General features: G+C 39.0%; 3 protein-coding genes across 5 annotated transcripts; 2 read left to right on the forward strand and 1 right to left on the reverse strand.

Annotated features, from left to right (window-relative positions):
• Positions 1–1,460: 1,460 nt before the first annotated feature.
• LOC146704575 (uncharacterized) lies at positions 1,461–8,256 on the reverse strand. Of its 3 annotated transcripts, XM_085461813.1 has the most exons (13): positions 8,118–8,179; positions 7,078–7,121; positions 6,374–6,934; positions 5,777–5,836; positions 5,611–5,663; positions 5,382–5,526; positions 4,944–5,284; positions 4,619–4,847; positions 4,418–4,532; positions 4,133–4,244; positions 2,168–2,279; positions 1,794–1,906; positions 1,461–1,640 (listed from the first exon to the last, which is right to left on the reverse strand). In XM_085461813.1, exons 3-13 carry the CDS (start codon positions 6,920–6,922, stop codon positions 1,571–1,573), a joined length of 1,899 nt encoding a protein of 632 aa, XP_085317939.1. In that variant the 5' UTR covers positions 6,923–6,934; positions 7,078–7,121; positions 8,118–8,179; the 3' UTR covers positions 1,461–1,570. The 3 variants fall into 3 exon arrangements, with proteins under 3 accessions (XP_085317939.1, XP_085317938.1, XP_085317940.1); XM_085461812.1 differs by lacking the exon at positions 7,078–7,121 and having other exon boundaries at positions 8,118–8,256; XM_085461814.1 differs by lacking the exons at positions 1,461–1,640; positions 1,794–1,906; positions 7,078–7,121 and having other exon boundaries at positions 2,174–2,279; positions 4,087–4,244; positions 8,118–8,256.
• An 89-nt stretch (positions 8,257–8,345) lies between these two features.
• On the forward strand, positions 8,346–10,625 carry ch25hl1.2 (cholesterol 25-hydroxylase like 1, tandem duplicate 2). Its single transcript, XM_085461816.1, is given in 1 exon segment — positions 8,346–10,625. A coding segment is annotated over 1 exon segment (834 nt). The 5' UTR covers positions 8,346–9,180; the 3' UTR covers positions 10,015–10,625.
• A 2,053-nt stretch (positions 10,626–12,678) lies between these two features.
• Positions 12,679–16,465, forward strand: tspan3a (tetraspanin 3a). The gene is made up of 7 exons (XM_085461821.1): positions 12,679–12,895; positions 13,805–13,996; positions 14,183–14,257; positions 14,473–14,574; positions 14,697–14,849; positions 14,983–15,066; positions 15,602–16,465. The coding sequence occupies exons 1-7, from the start codon at positions 12,833–12,835 to the stop codon at positions 15,692–15,694; spliced, it is 762 nt and encodes a 253-aa protein (XP_085317947.1). The 5' UTR covers positions 12,679–12,832; the 3' UTR covers positions 15,695–16,465.
• Positions 16,466–16,491: the final 26 nt, after the last annotated feature.

A 16,491-nucleotide genomic window follows, 5' to 3' on the forward strand; every position in this document is an offset into this window, starting at 1 on the left:
GCAAGTGTTTGACTCACAGTAGGAATATTTCAAGGATTTTTTTTTGGCTGTCTTGATGTTCGGAAACGGACTTATTTCTCTTTTGTTTAGTTCGTTGTATATTTCTCTCTTACACTCATTAATGGCTCAGTGAAAAGCTGGAGTGTTATCTGTGCGCAGCGATTGAGAAATGTGTAAACATACATGTAAATATAGCATATAAAGGAAAGCAGAGTTCACTCCTAAGGAGATTAAAAGTTAATCATATTTATTCTAGTTTTCTATCCAGGTATGCTTTTACTGCATTGCCTGAACAATGAAGTTGTTGCCATTCGGACTCTTTTCAGATGGTGTTGCATGCTGGAGCCAAATCCGATTTCATTAATTTCGACAAGATCTTAAACGCCAGTGGCTGAAATACAGCTGCAAACCAGGACACAGCCTCCGCCGTGTTTTACAGACGGCTGTAGACACTCACCGCCACTCTTCTGTCCTCATTTATACATATTAAAGACAATTTGAACCGAAGATTTCAAAGTTTGATTAATCACCATCAGACCTGTTGCCACTGATTTTCAGTCCAGTTCTTGTGTAGTTTTCCCACACCTCAGTCTTTTGCCTCTCCCATGCAGTGGTGATGAGCTTAAAGACACTCCACACCATGGCGATCCTATGTCAAGTTTTCAGCTGATAGCCAATGTTGGTGTAAAAATACAATTTTATGCCTAGCTGTGTCATCTTTGTCTTTTATTGGTAGAGCCAATTTAATAAATTGGAAGAAAAAAATGTTTTTTGCTACAGGCTGCTAGTAACAAAGTGCCTAACACTTTTTCCAAAAGACATCTAATTCCCTTAAAGGTAGTTTTTATATATTTGAATGATTCATATGTCGATATTAATATTGCTTAAAAAATTAAAACTAACAACTCAAAAATGTATTCCTCTGTAAATGGACGGGACTGAAATTAAATGAAAAAGAGGGGAATGTCCAAAGTATGGAGAGCTGTTTCCCCAATATCACCTTAAAATTACAAGAAAGTCTGCCTCCTTGAAAGTACAAATTTAAAAAAAATGTGGGATGACTTGAGACTTTTGCAGTCCTCTGTGCATTTTGGCTGTAGATTGCTGTTACAAGAGGATCAACAGGGTCAGCTAGATTAGACTAACTAGGTTAAGTTTAGTGTTTAATCTGTGTAATGAGACCAACTGACCTCCATACACTTTAAGTCACTGGGTCAATCCTGCTAATGCTGCCCTTTCTTTGCCAGATGACCTCTGAAAATAAGATTCTAATCTTAAGGAACATTTAATACTGCACTAACTAATATAATATTGCAAATACCAGGACACTTCAATGTAATTTAATGTTCTGTAAACTGACCTTATGGCTTAAAGGAGCACAAAGTCCTCTAACTGAAATCATATTTGATCTAAGAGTTTAAATACCACATTGTAATAATATTAACGGTTCTGACACCAAATGATCTCAAACACAGAATTTATTGTGGAAAAGGACAGTTTCATTGAAATAATGATTTGTGTATCGTAATGATTTGTGATAAAAGAATGCAATGAGGCTCTTCTTCACCAACTACTTCTTCTCAGCGGCTGCCTTCCTCGAAACCGTTTTGTTGGAGTTGCCATATTTCTGTCGATCATTTCTGAAGAGAAAGGAGAATAAAACCTTAATTTTTTAAAATCAGAGATTTTTAAAAAAAAAAAAAAAAAGAAAGAAAGAAATAAAAAAGAAAAACTAATCCCATAAAATTTTAATTATTAGTTCCCAGGATATGAACCTTAATGTAATTAAGTACCTGCTCATTTTGACTTTGTTTCTACACCCCTGTCCTCCCTCCCAGTGGCTGGTGTACGTGCCTCTCGTCATCATGCCTCCACAGCTGACGCATGGCTTTCCATTGCCATATGGCTGCAAGAGCAAACACAGTTTGGATGACATTTTGTTATCATTTAGAGCCGTAATCTACCATGCATTTATATTCCCAGATGTAAGCAAATACATTTTTAATGAAAAATAATTAATTTGCAACTCAAACAGAGCCTTTCCTGTTATACATGCACTGATACTTTACCTTGGTTATTAGACTTTATATTAGACTTTCAATGAGCAGACTGTAAGGTTTACACTAATATACAGACTGACAAGTAAGATTTCAAATCTATAGTCCACCTGTTCTTTAGCACAGAAACCACAAATCATGCGCGTGGCGAGTTCCATGGGGTGGTCCTGGTTCTCATCATGGCACACATCGCAGGGGTAGGTCCGACCACAGCAGGGAAACCTGAAAAAATGGGTACAAATCTTTCACCGACTCCCACGTGCATTTATTAAACCTCTTGTACAGACACATAAGAAAGAGAAAGGTCAGAGGGAGGACAATACAGAGGTGTGGACTCGAGTCACATGACTTGGACTCGAGTCAGACTCGAGTCATTAATTTTATGACTTTAGACTTGACTTGAAAAAATGTTCTAAGACTTGTGACTTGACTTGGACTTTTACACCACTGACTTGGGACTTGAATTGGACTTGAACCGGTTTACTTGAAAAGACTTGATATTTTACCCCAAATATAAAATTTAACATGCATATTATATAGAGATTGAAAATGTGACGTCATTCACGGGTAGAACCGCAAAGGATTCTGGGAACTCGTGGCAAGCGGTACTAGCGCACGCAGGCTTTCAATTAAAATCAGTTAAACAGCGATAAAAAGAAACACAAAAATGTCAAGAAGCCGTTGTATTATTAACTGCAATAGCCGGTCGCATGACAGCCACGGGAAGCCGACGGGTAAAGAGATCGGTTGTTATCGGATTACGTCGTTGAAGAGAAATTGTTCGAGCCATGTTTCCGAAGTAACAAAGACGCGACGGATGGCCTGGATTGCAGCCATTCAAAGACCAAATATAACGTCCCAGAACACTCCAGCTCACAGGTTAGTCTGCTCCAAGCATTTACACGAAGGTCAGTGTTTTTTAGTAGTTAATACGTCATTTTCATAACATAATTAGTGATATAGGTTACAAGCAAGTCTGGCGCTGAACAGAAATTGTCGCGCTATGCTCCTTTATTTATTGTGCATAAATAGTGAATTGTCCTGACACAATATTGCGTTTCGCTTCTGTTATTATGGTACATTGACAAAAACATATGCTTTTATTCACAGGATAAAACAGGTTTTTTGTATCACTAATTGCCCAGTGCGATTACAGACTGCGGTAAAGTGAGCCGTCATTTGTGAGCCGCGGTCAAGCCAGCCGCCTCCTATCCGCGCGGTGATTACAGCATACAATATTGTTGTCACTGCTACATTTCTGTAACGCTACCAGAAATTATTTCCACTACTAATTAATTACCGTTGAGCTCAAAGGTCCTATTAATAAACGGTTAAGGAATGTGTATTTATGACGACAATTTGTGAGACTGGTAAACTTATGATACGTACGATGGTCTTTCGTTCTACACGGTGCATTTCAAGGTCCTGCACCCATCCGTCGGTAAACTGTACCTGGGCTTGTTGCAGTGACCTGAAGTTACTAAACTTCATGAGTGTATGCACTCACTCCAAGAACCGTATAATTATAAATATGCATATAAATATGCTACGATGAGATAGCTGACTTCATCTAACTAGCAAATGTTGTCCAGGCTACGTTGGTGATACAGTTTTTTTTAATGTGTATGATATTTTTGTCATGCGATTTTAAAGCTGGTCCTACAACCGCATCCAAGAATAACATGCAGCGTATCTCAGAACTGTCGGTGAAAATTATTCTTGGAGCTAGGTTTAATTGAGCTGCATTTTAAAGAGGTGCAATTTCACAATTTGTGTATATTTTCTAAGTTCACTATTTTGTCATGTGTTGAGAAAAACACAGATTTTAAAATTACATGGTCTAATATTTACATTTAGCATAACTGCAACATTATTTTTTCGTTTTTTTTTTTTTTAAAGACTCGAAAGGACTTGAAATTCAAAGTTTCAGACTTGTGACTTGACTCGGACTTTTACACCAGTGACTTGAGACTCGACTCTGACTTGCCTGACATTACTTGAGACTTGAGGATAAAGACTTGAGACTTACTTGAGACTTGCAAAACAATGACTTGGTCCCACCTCTGGGACAATACCTTAGCCAGCGGTGGCTTTGTTTGAAATGTTTGCATGTTCCTTTGTCTGGCAGTGGCTTCCCTTTTTGCACAGCAGGATCTCTTAATGTCTTGTAACTGACACCACTTGACCCTGCACAAAATGAGAAAGCAAAACAGACACAGTAGTTTAGCCCTTGTGGTCTGATGAGGCGTAAGTTTATTTCAGTATCTATAAATGCTCATGCTTAATCGAGTAGCTTTCGTTTTTTAAACTGTTGACATATCCTTATATTGTAATGATGTCATATGTAGATGAGCTCTGACCTGTTTTATTGGTGCGAGGCTGAATGTAGTGAAATTTAGTGCTCTCAGCCAGGATGCTGAGTTTGGTGTGGCAGTTTTCACAATTGAACTCCTTTGTTTGTCCATAGGCAAGGTTCTGATGGAAAAAAACATTTGTTTTCGGTTGCATGAAATTTCACAGCGCAGCTGTTCTGGTATGTTAAGCATAACATGTTTCGTCACCTGCATTGGGCCCTCTTGGGAACAGCTCAGGCAGCCCACAGTGAGTTCACACTCCTGAAGTACTAGGTCCACAGCTGTAGTGTTTTGGAGATCCAAGTAACCCAGGATATCACTGTAATGGTGAAGCATGCAGGGTCTGAATGCTGCACTTATGCTTGTGGTACAGTTTTCACACTGAGCCGAGCAGGGGGTCCTTCCAGTGAGTGTCAGGTCTGCAGTCACCTTACACCTGTAAACAGAGTTAGAATGTTAGAACTGTGGATGGGCTCTCACTCTGAAAAAACAAAACAAAAAACAGTGTCTGATGCTTTCTTATCTTCATTACCTGTTACACTGAAGAGAAACAGTAATTTGCGGGGCGACTACAGTGGCGGTGTTCTCTCCCAGCATCAATCCCAGCAGCTTTACCTCTGTGCCTCGGCGAGGGTCGCTGATCTTAATGTTCTCCACCAGATGACTCGTCTCCTCTTTCTCTGTCCCTTCATCACCACCTAGATTCTCCTGCTGCACCAACTTCCCTTCCTCCTGTGTCATTTCAATATCCTCATCTCTGTCTGCAGCAGCAGCATCAGACGCAGGCTCAGATGTTTCAGACACAGTTACCTGGAGCTCCTGATAGGGTATAAACTGCAGTCCAGCTTTTTCTAAATCAATGTCTTTTTTCAACTGCAAAAAAAAAAAAGAGCAAGAGAGAAAGAGATCTTGCAGGTCATTTTGATATATATACTGAGCTTGAAACACAATGATTAGACTTCAATCTCACCTGCCGGGCTCCTTCAGTAAACAGCCTCTCCAAGCTGCGATCCAGCCAGCGAAGAAAAGGCCTGAAAAGCAGCTCTACCTTTCCCATGAGCTGATTGGTCGCATGCTTGGCTTGAAGCCACTCCAACGATGCTTGCTGTACATGCCTATTTAGCAAAAGATTTTGTAGAGATGACTGCAACAGCTATCAATGCAATAAACACATAGAAATGAACCACAACTGCGTTTACCTCGCCATTACAGAAGGCAGATCCTGGTCCAGGGGTATATCCAAAGTAAAAATCTAAGAAAAATAAATAAATATCAAAATGATGACAAACTGTTCTTTCCATGACAATCATTCTTAGTGTGGAATATTAGAGGAACTGTGGTTTAAGAAGAAGCAGCGGTCTTTACCTCTTGTGGGTAATTGTCTGGAAAGCTCACCATGATGTCAATTTCTTTCAGATCAAAAGGCTGTAAGTTAAAATGCAACATCAGAATAAATTTCCAGGTAAGACTGCAATGAACTGCTATGTTCATTTTTTCAACCTAATAATATTACCAAAGTATTAAAGTTAGCTCATTAATAATTGTGAATTGTAGCCTAAATTATGATCAGACTGGACTTTTAGGTCTTACAGCAGTTGGTAGCTTACAGACAATTTAAAGTAGTACAACTGTAAATATTTATATACATGCTTAAATAAATAAATCTTTAACTCTTTCGCATTACAACAATTCAAGCTTAGTGTTTCAGTTTAACACTGGGCCTGAATTATCTTGCACCAATTACCAACTGAATTAAAATTTACTGTGTGAGCTTTCATATTGCCTTATGAATAGAAACAAACTTCAGTATTTGTTACTCTGTGACATCACTGGTCTTCTGTGTTGCTCTCAATTAAGGAGAGAACTTGCTTACAAATTAAAACAGAGTTGTACTGTATTAAGAGAAGTGATGTGTATATGGGTTTTCCCACTAAGCTCTTGAAGAACAAATGAAGTGTTTACCCAGTCTGGATCTGTGGCCTCTACAGTTGCACGGTAATAAGTAACTTTCCCATCACTACGTTCCTGAATAATCAGCTGATCTTTGGGAAAACGCTTCTTCAGCTGACCGATCTCTGTGTCTTGTAGCTGTTTGGCGATATCCTCTGTCATGTCACTCAGCTTCACCTCCTGAAGGACGCTGGGGTGAGGCACTGGTTGAATTCTCTGTTCAGCTCTCGTCTGATTGCCTGGAACAGGCTGGTCATCCAGTAGGGCTAACTGTGGTGGATGCCAGAACCGACATCTGTCTTCCATGGTGCAGTGTCCTGCGATGAAGTAGCGGCATGGCCGGCGGACAGGTGATGGCCTGTGGCCCACTGATGCAGCTGGGTAGGATGTGCTGACGGTTTCCTTCCCATGAGCTTTGCCATCATCTCTTACATGCAGAAATTTACACTTTTTCCCAAAGTTGCAATGACGTCCTTGAGAAAAGAAGCGGCACAGCTGCTGTGCTGGAGTTACTCCCTCTAAACCACCTTCTTCCATCCTCTCTTCCTCACTATTCACCATTGCTATTAATACCTGGATGAATAAAAACAAGTTTTAGACAGGCTTGGCCTATTCTACTAATACAAGCCTTCATTAAATTCAAGAAACAGATCATACAGTACTGTGAATTACAGGTGGGTGGATTGATATCAATAGTTTGTGCAAACACCACTCACTCCTTTCAAGCACCCTCGTCCCTGCTATGCTGTGATTTGTTGTCCTGCAGTCATGCGAGTGAGAATAGTCATCATGATTGTTACTTTGACATTCAAATAATATATTAGGCCTATTGTAACGTGTTAATTACTTGAGTTGACCGGAAAGAAATATCTCAGACATGAAATGTGAAAATATCTGACTAAAATAACGCTTTTATGTTAATTTTCAAGGTTTTTTATTTTATTTTATTTAAACAGCACGTTAAAAACAAAACAAGTCGACACAAAGTCCTTTCCGGGCAACTTTGTTTACATTCCGGGTCTCAAAAGAAAAAAAATGTTTCAAAACGCTGTGAAATGTGTTTTGTTGTGTTAACTGACAGTGGAAAGCAAAAATCCCATCTTTATTTGTCATTAAAAAGCATTCAAATTAAGCATATGCATTAACTTCATTAATCCACACACGTTTCTCCCCTTCATAAGCTGGCTTCATGGGTATCAGTATTTGTGATACCGGCCTATTTTTACTTTGTATTGGAACACTGCCAAATTCTACAGTATCAGTGCCCTTTCGTTTAAATAAAATAAACTCTTTCAAGCCATGAAAGACGTGCTCATATACGCTATGGTGAGTTCTGAGCATGCGCAGTCCATTTGTAAATCGCAAACTGCGTCAGGGGATGGACTTTAACCAGTTTTATGTCAACTTGACCTATTTATTTTTTCTGTGAGCGTAAGAATGACAACGAAGTTAAATGCTTTTGCTGAAATTAGTTACACTTGACCTGACCGGTGTCTTTTGACCATCTCCACCACTTACAGCTATAACTAGAAATCACCCACCGTTAATGCGATATCATATCATATCATAAATAGCATATGGGCAGTATTTCTCTGTCATAATTACTAACTTAGCAGTAAAAAGCTAGTCAACATCGAAGATAATACAAAACTCAAACGCTCACGATTTAGCTAGCAAAGTTAGCTAAACTTTACGTACGACTGTACGCATGCTAATGTTTACTTTATAAAGGAGTTAATTAAAAAGACGAAATTACCTCGTTTATGCACGGAGTTTCTCGTAAAAGCTTGTCAAGCGTGATAACGACAAGTACCAGTCTTAAAAAAAAAAACCCTCAAACAACCGTTTAAGGCTGCTACATATCAGGTGACTGCACGGTCAGCGATACGTGCTATAAAACGTCTTAACCGTGGACTGTAAAAACATCAGCGCAAGAGTTATGCGTCATAATATGCGACAAAAAGGCTTTTAATACTATTATTCCTCGAAACGTATTCGAATAATACATATAGGCTCCAAAATAATATGCACATATAAAAACTGGTGCCAGGGACGGTAAATAAAATATTTCTAGGTAGAACGAATTAAATAAAATCAAAGGAAACAAAAATAAACTTGAAAAAAATTGTCAGTAGCTGTTCTGGAGCCTTTGAGCACAGGAGAACAAAGCTAGCATGGATAATCCTGAACTGAGTGGCTAAAAATGAAATCCAAAACAGCTGTACAGTGAAAACATCATCCGCTGGTAACATCCTTTGTTATGAAGGAAAGCATCTGATAAGTAAATGGACTTTGTGGTGAGGCTATCTTCCTCTTCTGCCTTCTACAGTATGAACTGCTTTAAATACGTATGACCTTGTATTTAATTTTAAATATATTTATTTTCCTGTAAAGACCTGATAGTTGTTTCTATGGTTTTTCAGATTTAAAAAAAAAAATTCCCATTCTCTTTTGTCCTATATGTCTCTTCTTTAACTCATCTGTTTTTATGGCTAGACCTGTGCAAGACGTCACAGTATTTATTTTATATAAGTGAAAATGAAAAAATACACCAACCAAACAGGAGATGCAGCATAAACAGAAGACAGAATAATCACCTATATGTCAACAGTTCCTGTGTGGAGAGCTATAAGTTACCTGTTGCACAGGGTGTATAAATAATTTATTGTACCTGGCTGCCACTTGATACCACACAGAAAGAAAAGCCTAAGCCGACACACACATGGAAAAAGTGTTTGCCAAAGCTGCTGTTTCTGGCTGAAGCACCTTCATTCCTCAGACACCTTCACTGTGTTTTTTTTTTTCTTTTTTAATTCATCATGGATCTTGTAGAAACCAGTGTAGATATTTGGATGAGTTGGTCAAGAGAAAAGTCTTTGCTGCAGCCTCTGTGGGACAGCCTGAGGCTCAACTACACAGACTATTTGCGATCTCCGCTCTTCCCCATTGTGCTGACTGTCTCTTCATACTTTGTCTTCTGCATCCCTTTCCTTCTTTGTGACATAATGGGGGATAAATGGCCGTGGGTTCAGCAATTCAAGATACAGCCGAGCCGTCGACCAACGGCCTCTGCATTGCTGCACTGTGCAGGTGTCACCTTGTACAACCATGTGTTTCTTGTGCTTCCAGCATCTGTGGCCCAGTAGGCGTGGAGGCCACCCGCCGACCTGCCAGACCAGGCTCCGTTCCTACTGGAGCTGATCGCCGGGGCGATAGGCAACCTCCTGCTTTTTGACTTGCAGTACTTCATTTGGCACCTGCTCCATCACAGGATCCGCTGGCTGTATGTCACCTTCCACGCCATCCATCACAATTACTCGTCTCCCTTTGCTCTTGCGACTCAGTGTCTTGGTGGCTGGGAGCTGGTTACAGTGGGCTTCTGGACCACCCTGAATCCTGTGATCCTGAGATGTCACCTGTTCACTACATGGGCCTTCATGGTGTTGCATGTGTATGTTTCTATAGAAGATCACTGCGGCTATGATTTCCCCTGGTCCACATCTCGTCTGATACCATTTGGCATCTACGGAGGGCCCAGCAAACATGATGTGCACCATCAGAAACCCAATACAAACTTTGCACCGCACTTCAGTCACTGGGACAAAATATTTGGCACACATGCTGATTTTAGCTTCTCCTCAGCTACGAAGTAAACTATTGCAAGCAGTGAGACGTGTGTTATTGTGCTTCTTTTTCAAATCATGTGCCTGTAAAACATATTTGCACACAAATAGAGCAAAATTACTGCCAGTACTGTGTTGATAGTTTTCTGTGTCTTTAGTGACAGTTGCCAATTCAATGAAAATGTTAACATTTGAACTATGTGCATAATCTAAATGTGTGGTTTCTAAACTTTGAAAGTGATCTTGAGCTTTGGGCATGGCTTATCAGTTTCTCCCTTATATGAAACCTTGTGTTTTCAGTGCATGTTTATTTTCTCTTAGTTTGAAACTACAACAAGAATGTATCTAGCAATGCAGTTGTGTAATCCTGAGTCAAGTAATGTGACCAGTGACATTTTATTACTCTGTGTTTAGTTGGTTCTTTTTGTGGTTATTTATTCTGACTTTATTCCCAGGGAAACAAAGAAGTTTTCATTGTTTTTAACTTTACTTATCTTTATTTATCTTTAAACTTTCATGCAAGCAAAAAAATTGATGTAACAACAGATAAACATCAGCTACTGCAGTATTTGCTCACAACAATGTTCTGCTGATATACTGTATTCCTAATGGTTGTAATTTAATAAATTTCTGTGTAAAAGCCACAACAAAAGGTACATGATATTTTTAATGACCTGATTAGAGATACTTCTATTTTTTATTTTTTTTAGAAAGAAATTATCTTTTTAAATTTTAAACATTGCTCCTTCTCTGTTTTTGAGATCACATAACCTGACTAGTAATTCCACACTTGAAATGTTTTAAGTATGAGAGTCAAGGATGAGAATTAAACCAGGAATGTCAAGCATGGAGCCCTCAGGAAACAGCCAGCCTGATAGAAGGTCAATTTTGGCCCATTGGATGGTTTTGTTAAAGTGGAAAAACTGCTTATTAGAGCACAGGCAGGTGTCAGTGGTGATTTGTGATGGAAGATAGCAGCAAGAGTGAAAGTGAAGGTTGTAAAATCTGCTATGATGTATGGTTTGGAGATGGTGGCATTGACAAAAAAGACAAGAAACCAAGATGGCAGCTCAGGTTGAGCAGTGTGGAGACAAATTTAGAGAGGCAAGGCTGAGATGGTTTGGACATATGCAGAGGAGGGATAGTGGAGGAGAGAGGAAGACCTGAGATAAAATTAATGGATTTAGTGATTGATAAGGTGAGATCAAGGCAGATAAAATTGAATGGGGAACATAAAAGCATTTTAAATGTAGACAAATGATAGGAATCATAAAGATAAAACACTCGACAGTGGATCTATAAAGGTACAAAACTTTCACATGTTAACTGTTTCAGAAATGGTTAGCTTATTAGATGCTACTTATGTATTTGCACTTCTTTACTCATTAATAAAGAAGACTTTTAGAGGATTATATGTTATTGTGCAATAGTTGTACTACAATGTGTAGTTTGTGGCCTGTGAACTAAAATGAGTTTGACAACCCTTAATTAAACAGTCACTGTATTAGATGCACCTTACTAGTACTGTGTTTAGCACCTTTTGCGGCAAGACTTGTAATTCTTTGTGGCCTAGATTTAACAAGATACTGAAAACACTCTTCAAAGAGTTTGGCTCGTGTTTACTTGATAGCATCACACTGTTGTTTCAGATTTGTCAGCTGACAAAGGTGGCACTTATGCGGTCTTCTGTCACTGATGTATTGCATATTCAGGTCCTGTTCTACATACTTTAGTTGTAACAAGTGGTTGTTTAAGTTACTGGTGCATCCCTGTCAGCTCATTCAATCACTGCATATTTTCTCTTTTTCTGGCTGTTTTCTATTAACCCAAGAAAGGTTTGTGTGTGAAAATCCCAATAGATCAGACTAACAGAAATACTCAGACTAATCCAAAACAACAAACAATAAAATTGAACAGAATAAAATACAAATATCCTGTACTGTCCCTCATTGGCAAAATGCAGGTTTTCTAGCAGCAAGGTGGCAGGCAGCTGGAGCATGCAGCCTGTCACTTTAATCACCTTTCTTCGCATGCTGATGCTCAGTTTGAACTTCCGCAGGTGGTGTGTGAGTTGCTGCCATGTGATTGGTTGATTAAGTATTTGCGTGAATAAGTTGTTGAACAGGTGTACCTAATGAATTGGCCAGTGGGCGTATTTTCCATGAGGTGTCTGCAAATGCGGTACAGGGCATGCATTTTAGGATGCACATTGTCCTGTGGAAACATGCAGATAGAAAAATCTGATCCATGTTGATTCAAACAATTATGTCGGCACAGCAAGTTTGAAAAAAAAGACTGCCTATCTGATTACTGACTCAGTTTAAAGGGCAGATAAAACAGTATAGATCCACCTCTACACAACCATGCCACGTTCAGAGTTACTCTATCATGTAATAGAGGCTGATTTCATATTTGCATTAACGAGCAGGTGTAGAAGTGTACCTAACAAAGTGGCGGTGAGTTTATGTCATACCACTAGATGGCAACTAGCAGCTTTATATATAAATAAAATTGATATGTCGGGTTTTTAACATTTGCTACATTTTTATCATTTGTAACACAATAATAGCTTCTTGGCTTGAAAAGAATATTGCTTAAAGGCTGGTCAGATAAACCGGACAGTAAGCTTTAAGGCACCAGTCACCATTTCGGGGGCGTGGTTAACTTGTGTGTTTGTGCAGGGTGTGTTGTCGCAGTTCTGCTGTTGGGGGCGCTGTGTCGCAGGCAGCTGTCCAACGGTGTGTTGTTAAGGTTATGGAGAGTGAATGGTGGGGCCAGCTGGGAGATGTCTGACTAGAAACCTGCATTATTTTTCCGAAACGAACAGCTTTAAAAACTCGTGTTGACGATGGGGCAGTGTGGCATCACATCGTCGAAGACGGTGTTGGTCTTTCTAAACCTGATTTTTTGGGTAAGTTTGGAGGTTTATGTCGGTTTTAAACGTGCGTCACATTTAACCGGCTGTAGCTAGCTGTGTGTTTGTGTGCCGCCAGCTGCTTAGCTTGCTGCGACCTTTGTCTCACTAGTGACGGGCTAGCTTCAAGAGGCAGCCCAAAAACGTGACTATTGCTGATGAGATATTTAGGTTTCCGCTATGAGCTTATATTAAATGAACCATGTGTCATTACGTTTTATATTAAAAGATCTGTTTGCTATGTTGCTTCCTGAAGTGAAGCTACCTTTTTGTTTACTTGTGTGACATAGATATTGCTGTGTTATCATAACTTAAGAACTTTAACAGAAGTTTAAGCAGATGTATTATTTCTTTTTATTTTATTTGTTGGACGTGGCTACAAAGTAAATCTAACTCTCAGCATGTTTCTTTGAAATGTACTGGAGTATAATGTTAAGGTCCACTGTATTGTACATGATAGTCTCTGGGGATGAGGACAGTTAGTGCTGATTAACTGTACAGTAGTTATGTAAAACCGATCCTAGCATGTTGTTTTTAAGAATTAGAGTTCATACCTAGTGCACTAAGACACATGTGAAACGGCCCTATGGCAAAGGTCTGTTGCCACGGTGGCAATACACTTATTGTGCTAATCGCTGCAGCACGGTTGCTTCACAGCGAGAATGCGTTAGGTTCAAATCCAGGCTGGGGCCTTTATATGCAGAATTAGCATGTTCTCGCCTGTCTCTTTCTCATACAGTTTAAAGGGGGTTAGGTTAAGCGTGAATGGTTGTTTGTCTCTCTGTGTTAGCTTTTTACCCAGTGACTGCTGAGATAGGCCCTTGACTCTGAATTGAGTAAATTGAAACATAATACCTGAATGGATACTATTTATTGTAATGGTTTTTTTTTTCTTGTCACCCACAGGCCGCTGCTGGTATCCTTTGCTATGTTGGAGCCTATGTCTTCATTACATATGATGATTATGATCACTTCTTTGAAGATGTGTACACTCTTATCCCAGCGGTGATCATCATTGCAGTTGGAGCCCTTCTATTCATCATTGGGCTAATTGGATGCTGCGCTACAGTGAGGGAGAGCTACTGTGGACTTACATCGGTCAGTAAACCAGTTTAAAGAGTGTGCTAAATATTAAAGGTGTAGTTCACGATTCATTATATAGTGCCCTGAATGCAAAACACCAAGCATGAATTAACAGGTAGGGTGAGTGTAACTTAAACCAGACCAAAGATAACCTTTTTGACAACTGTCCCTTTGTCTTTAATCTTGAAATTCAATCCACAGTTTGTCGTCATTCTCCTGTTGGTTTTCATGACAGAAGTGGCAGTGGTGGTTCTTGGATACATTTACAGAGCAAAGGTGAGGAAGTCAAATACAGCTTGCTACATGTTTGTTTGGTTTTTTTCTGAGCCTTTAGCACAGTAGATCTCTCTGATAACACCCAGCCAGTCAACCGCTGAAAATTCTATTAAGTGACTCTGGTGTAAAGTTGATTTGTTCAAGAAGATGTGTCAACAAATGCTTAGCTCTCACCTTTTTTTTTTTCCCTTTTTTTTTTTTAAAACTCTTCCCAGGTTGAAAATGAAGTTAATAGTTCTATTATGAAAGTTTATGATGAGTACAACGGCACAAATAGCAACGCCCAGAGCCGCGCCATTGACTATGTTCAGAGACAGGTGAGGATAAAAATCATATTCTCTTTATCAGCTGTCTGTCTCTTTTGTGTGTGGTGTGTTTTGTTTTGTTTTTTATGTGTATTTGCAAGAAATTGACATTACTTTTGATTCTTTATCTTTAGCTTCAGTGTTGTGGGATTCACAATTACTCAGACTGGCAGCACACACGCTGGTATGAAAAATCAAAAAACAACAGCGTACCCATCAGCTGCTGCAAATCTAACATTGGAACCTGTACGGGGTCTCTTACTCATCCTGAAGCTCTCTACCAAGAAGTAAACAATCTCTTATCTCCTCACAAGTTGTCATGCTGGATACACATTTATTTATTTATTTATTTATTTATTTTTAACGTGACAGCTTCTTCTTGTATATTCATCTAAATATGTATATTATATGCTTCTATAGGGTTGTGAAGCACTTGTTGTGAAGAAACTACAGGAGATCATGATGTATGTCATCTGGACTGCGCTGACATTTGCTGCCATGCAGGTATTTAACTCAGGAAGAAGATTGCTTATTAGGTATACCATGAATATTTTATTAATATTTTATTAATATATATTAACATTTTGAATATTACAGCTGGTTACTCAGAACTGGGTATCTATATTTCAAATTACTTTTAGTATGGAGTAGCAGGTGACAGGCTTCAGCTTCACACCACCTATTCCCAAGAAACCAGTTCCTCACTGGTAAAAACGTATTTGCACTTACCATGCTGTAAGTCAAAGGTGTCAATTGTAAGGCCCAGGTCAAATCCGGCCCCTAATTTTTAATTAATACATTTTCTGTAATGTGGGCTGCATGTGGCCTATGATGTAAAATGATTTTGGCATACCTTTTCTAAGCGTTAGAAGCAGAAGTGTCAAGCTATTCAAAGGCAACGACCACAGTGCGAGCCAGTGTTCCATGATGAAAACAACACATATTTTAAAGTCTGGTATAATACGTGCTGCTATACGTTGCAGGACTTCCCACCTTATAATGTGTGAGTACTTTTAACTGAGTGTTGCATTTCCTTTAGATGCTGGGGATGCTGTGTGCATGTGTCGTGCTGTGCCGGAGAAGCCGGGATCCTGCCTACGAGCTGCTAGTTACAGGGGGCACCTATGCATAAAGAGAAAGCATTTCTCACCATAACATTAATTAAGGATTTATAGGTGAGAGGATGAAATAATCTATTACCACACTAACCTTAACGCACTAACCAAGTTAACTTGTGTGTTTTACCTGTTTGGTTTTTTTTTTTGGTTTTTTTTTCCAAAAAGCTGTTGTCCAAATTCTTTATAAAGGTCATTGAGATTGAAACGTTGGCATTATTTGCTCTGTGGAAAGCATTGTGGTTGGAAGGCCCCGCTTATACCAACTGAAACCCGGTTTGGTTATGTTCAGAGTTTTTATGTGTGTAGTGCAGTTCCCTCTTATTTTTTGCACTATATATACGGCTAACACATTGTATTTTTTTTTTTTTTTTTTTTAAATCTGTCATGTACTTGAAAGAAAGAATATAATTGACCTTGTACTTCAACTGCTATTACTACTGCTACTACTATTCTACTATGAGAACTACTCCCGCAGCTCACGTACGTTTTAAACTTTATTTTTCATCAGCAGTATTCTGTCAAGAAATACTTAAACTGCAGTAGAAGTAAAGGTCACTGCATGTTTTTGTGTGTAAACTGTGTAACTTCACTGGCTTTTACTTATTTGAGCTTTATCTTTTGAATCAGTCCTTTTAGTATTTGGAGTGTAATGCATTGACTTTGTCCCTTTCTGTTTGCAGTCTACCAATGGTAGTTTTAGAACATGACTTGCTAAAATGTAGCAGCGGCAAGACTCCAGAATGTAATTGCAGCATATTTAAAATTAAATCGAATGTTTTCCGGTTTGTGTTTGTTCTTGTTGCTATCAAAG

Source organism: Copadichromis virginalis, linkage group LG7, assembly GCF_057382275.1.
Source record: "Copadichromis virginalis isolate Kocher_CV1m ecotype Utaka linkage group LG7, C_Virginalis_male_GT1.1, whole genome shotgun sequence".
NCBI lineage: Eukaryota > Metazoa > Chordata > Actinopteri > Cichliformes > Cichlidae > Copadichromis > Copadichromis virginalis.

What these genes read in the sequence shown, in the direction of transcription:
- LOC146704575 (XM_085461812.1), bottom strand. Translation starts at nt 6,922, where the DNA reads ATGGTGAATAGTGAGGAAGAGAGGATGGAAGAAGGTGGTTTAGAGGGA. An exon ending in GTTTCTCTTCAGTGTAACAG is followed by an intron (nt 4,848 to 4,943) that starts GTAATGAAGATA and finishes CTCTGTTTACAG; the next exon opens with GTGTAAGGTGACTGCAGACC. An exon ending in GCCTCGCACCAATAAAACAG is followed by an intron (nt 4,245 to 4,417) that starts GTCAGAGCTCAT and finishes CATTTTGTGCAG; the next exon opens with GGTCAAGTGGTGTCAGTTAC.
- tspan3a (XM_085461821.1), top strand. Translation starts at nt 12,833, where the DNA reads ATGGGGCAGTGTGGCATCACATCGTCGAAGACGGTGTTGGTCTTTCTA. An exon ending in GCTACTGTGGACTTACATCG is followed by an intron (nt 13,997 to 14,182) that starts GTCAGTAAACCA and finishes TTCAATCCACAG; the next exon opens with TTTGTCGTCATTCTCCTGTT. An exon ending in TGACATTTGCTGCCATGCAG is followed by an intron (nt 15,067 to 15,601) that starts GTATTTAACTCA and finishes CATTTCCTTTAG; the next exon opens with ATGCTGGGGATGCTGTGTGC.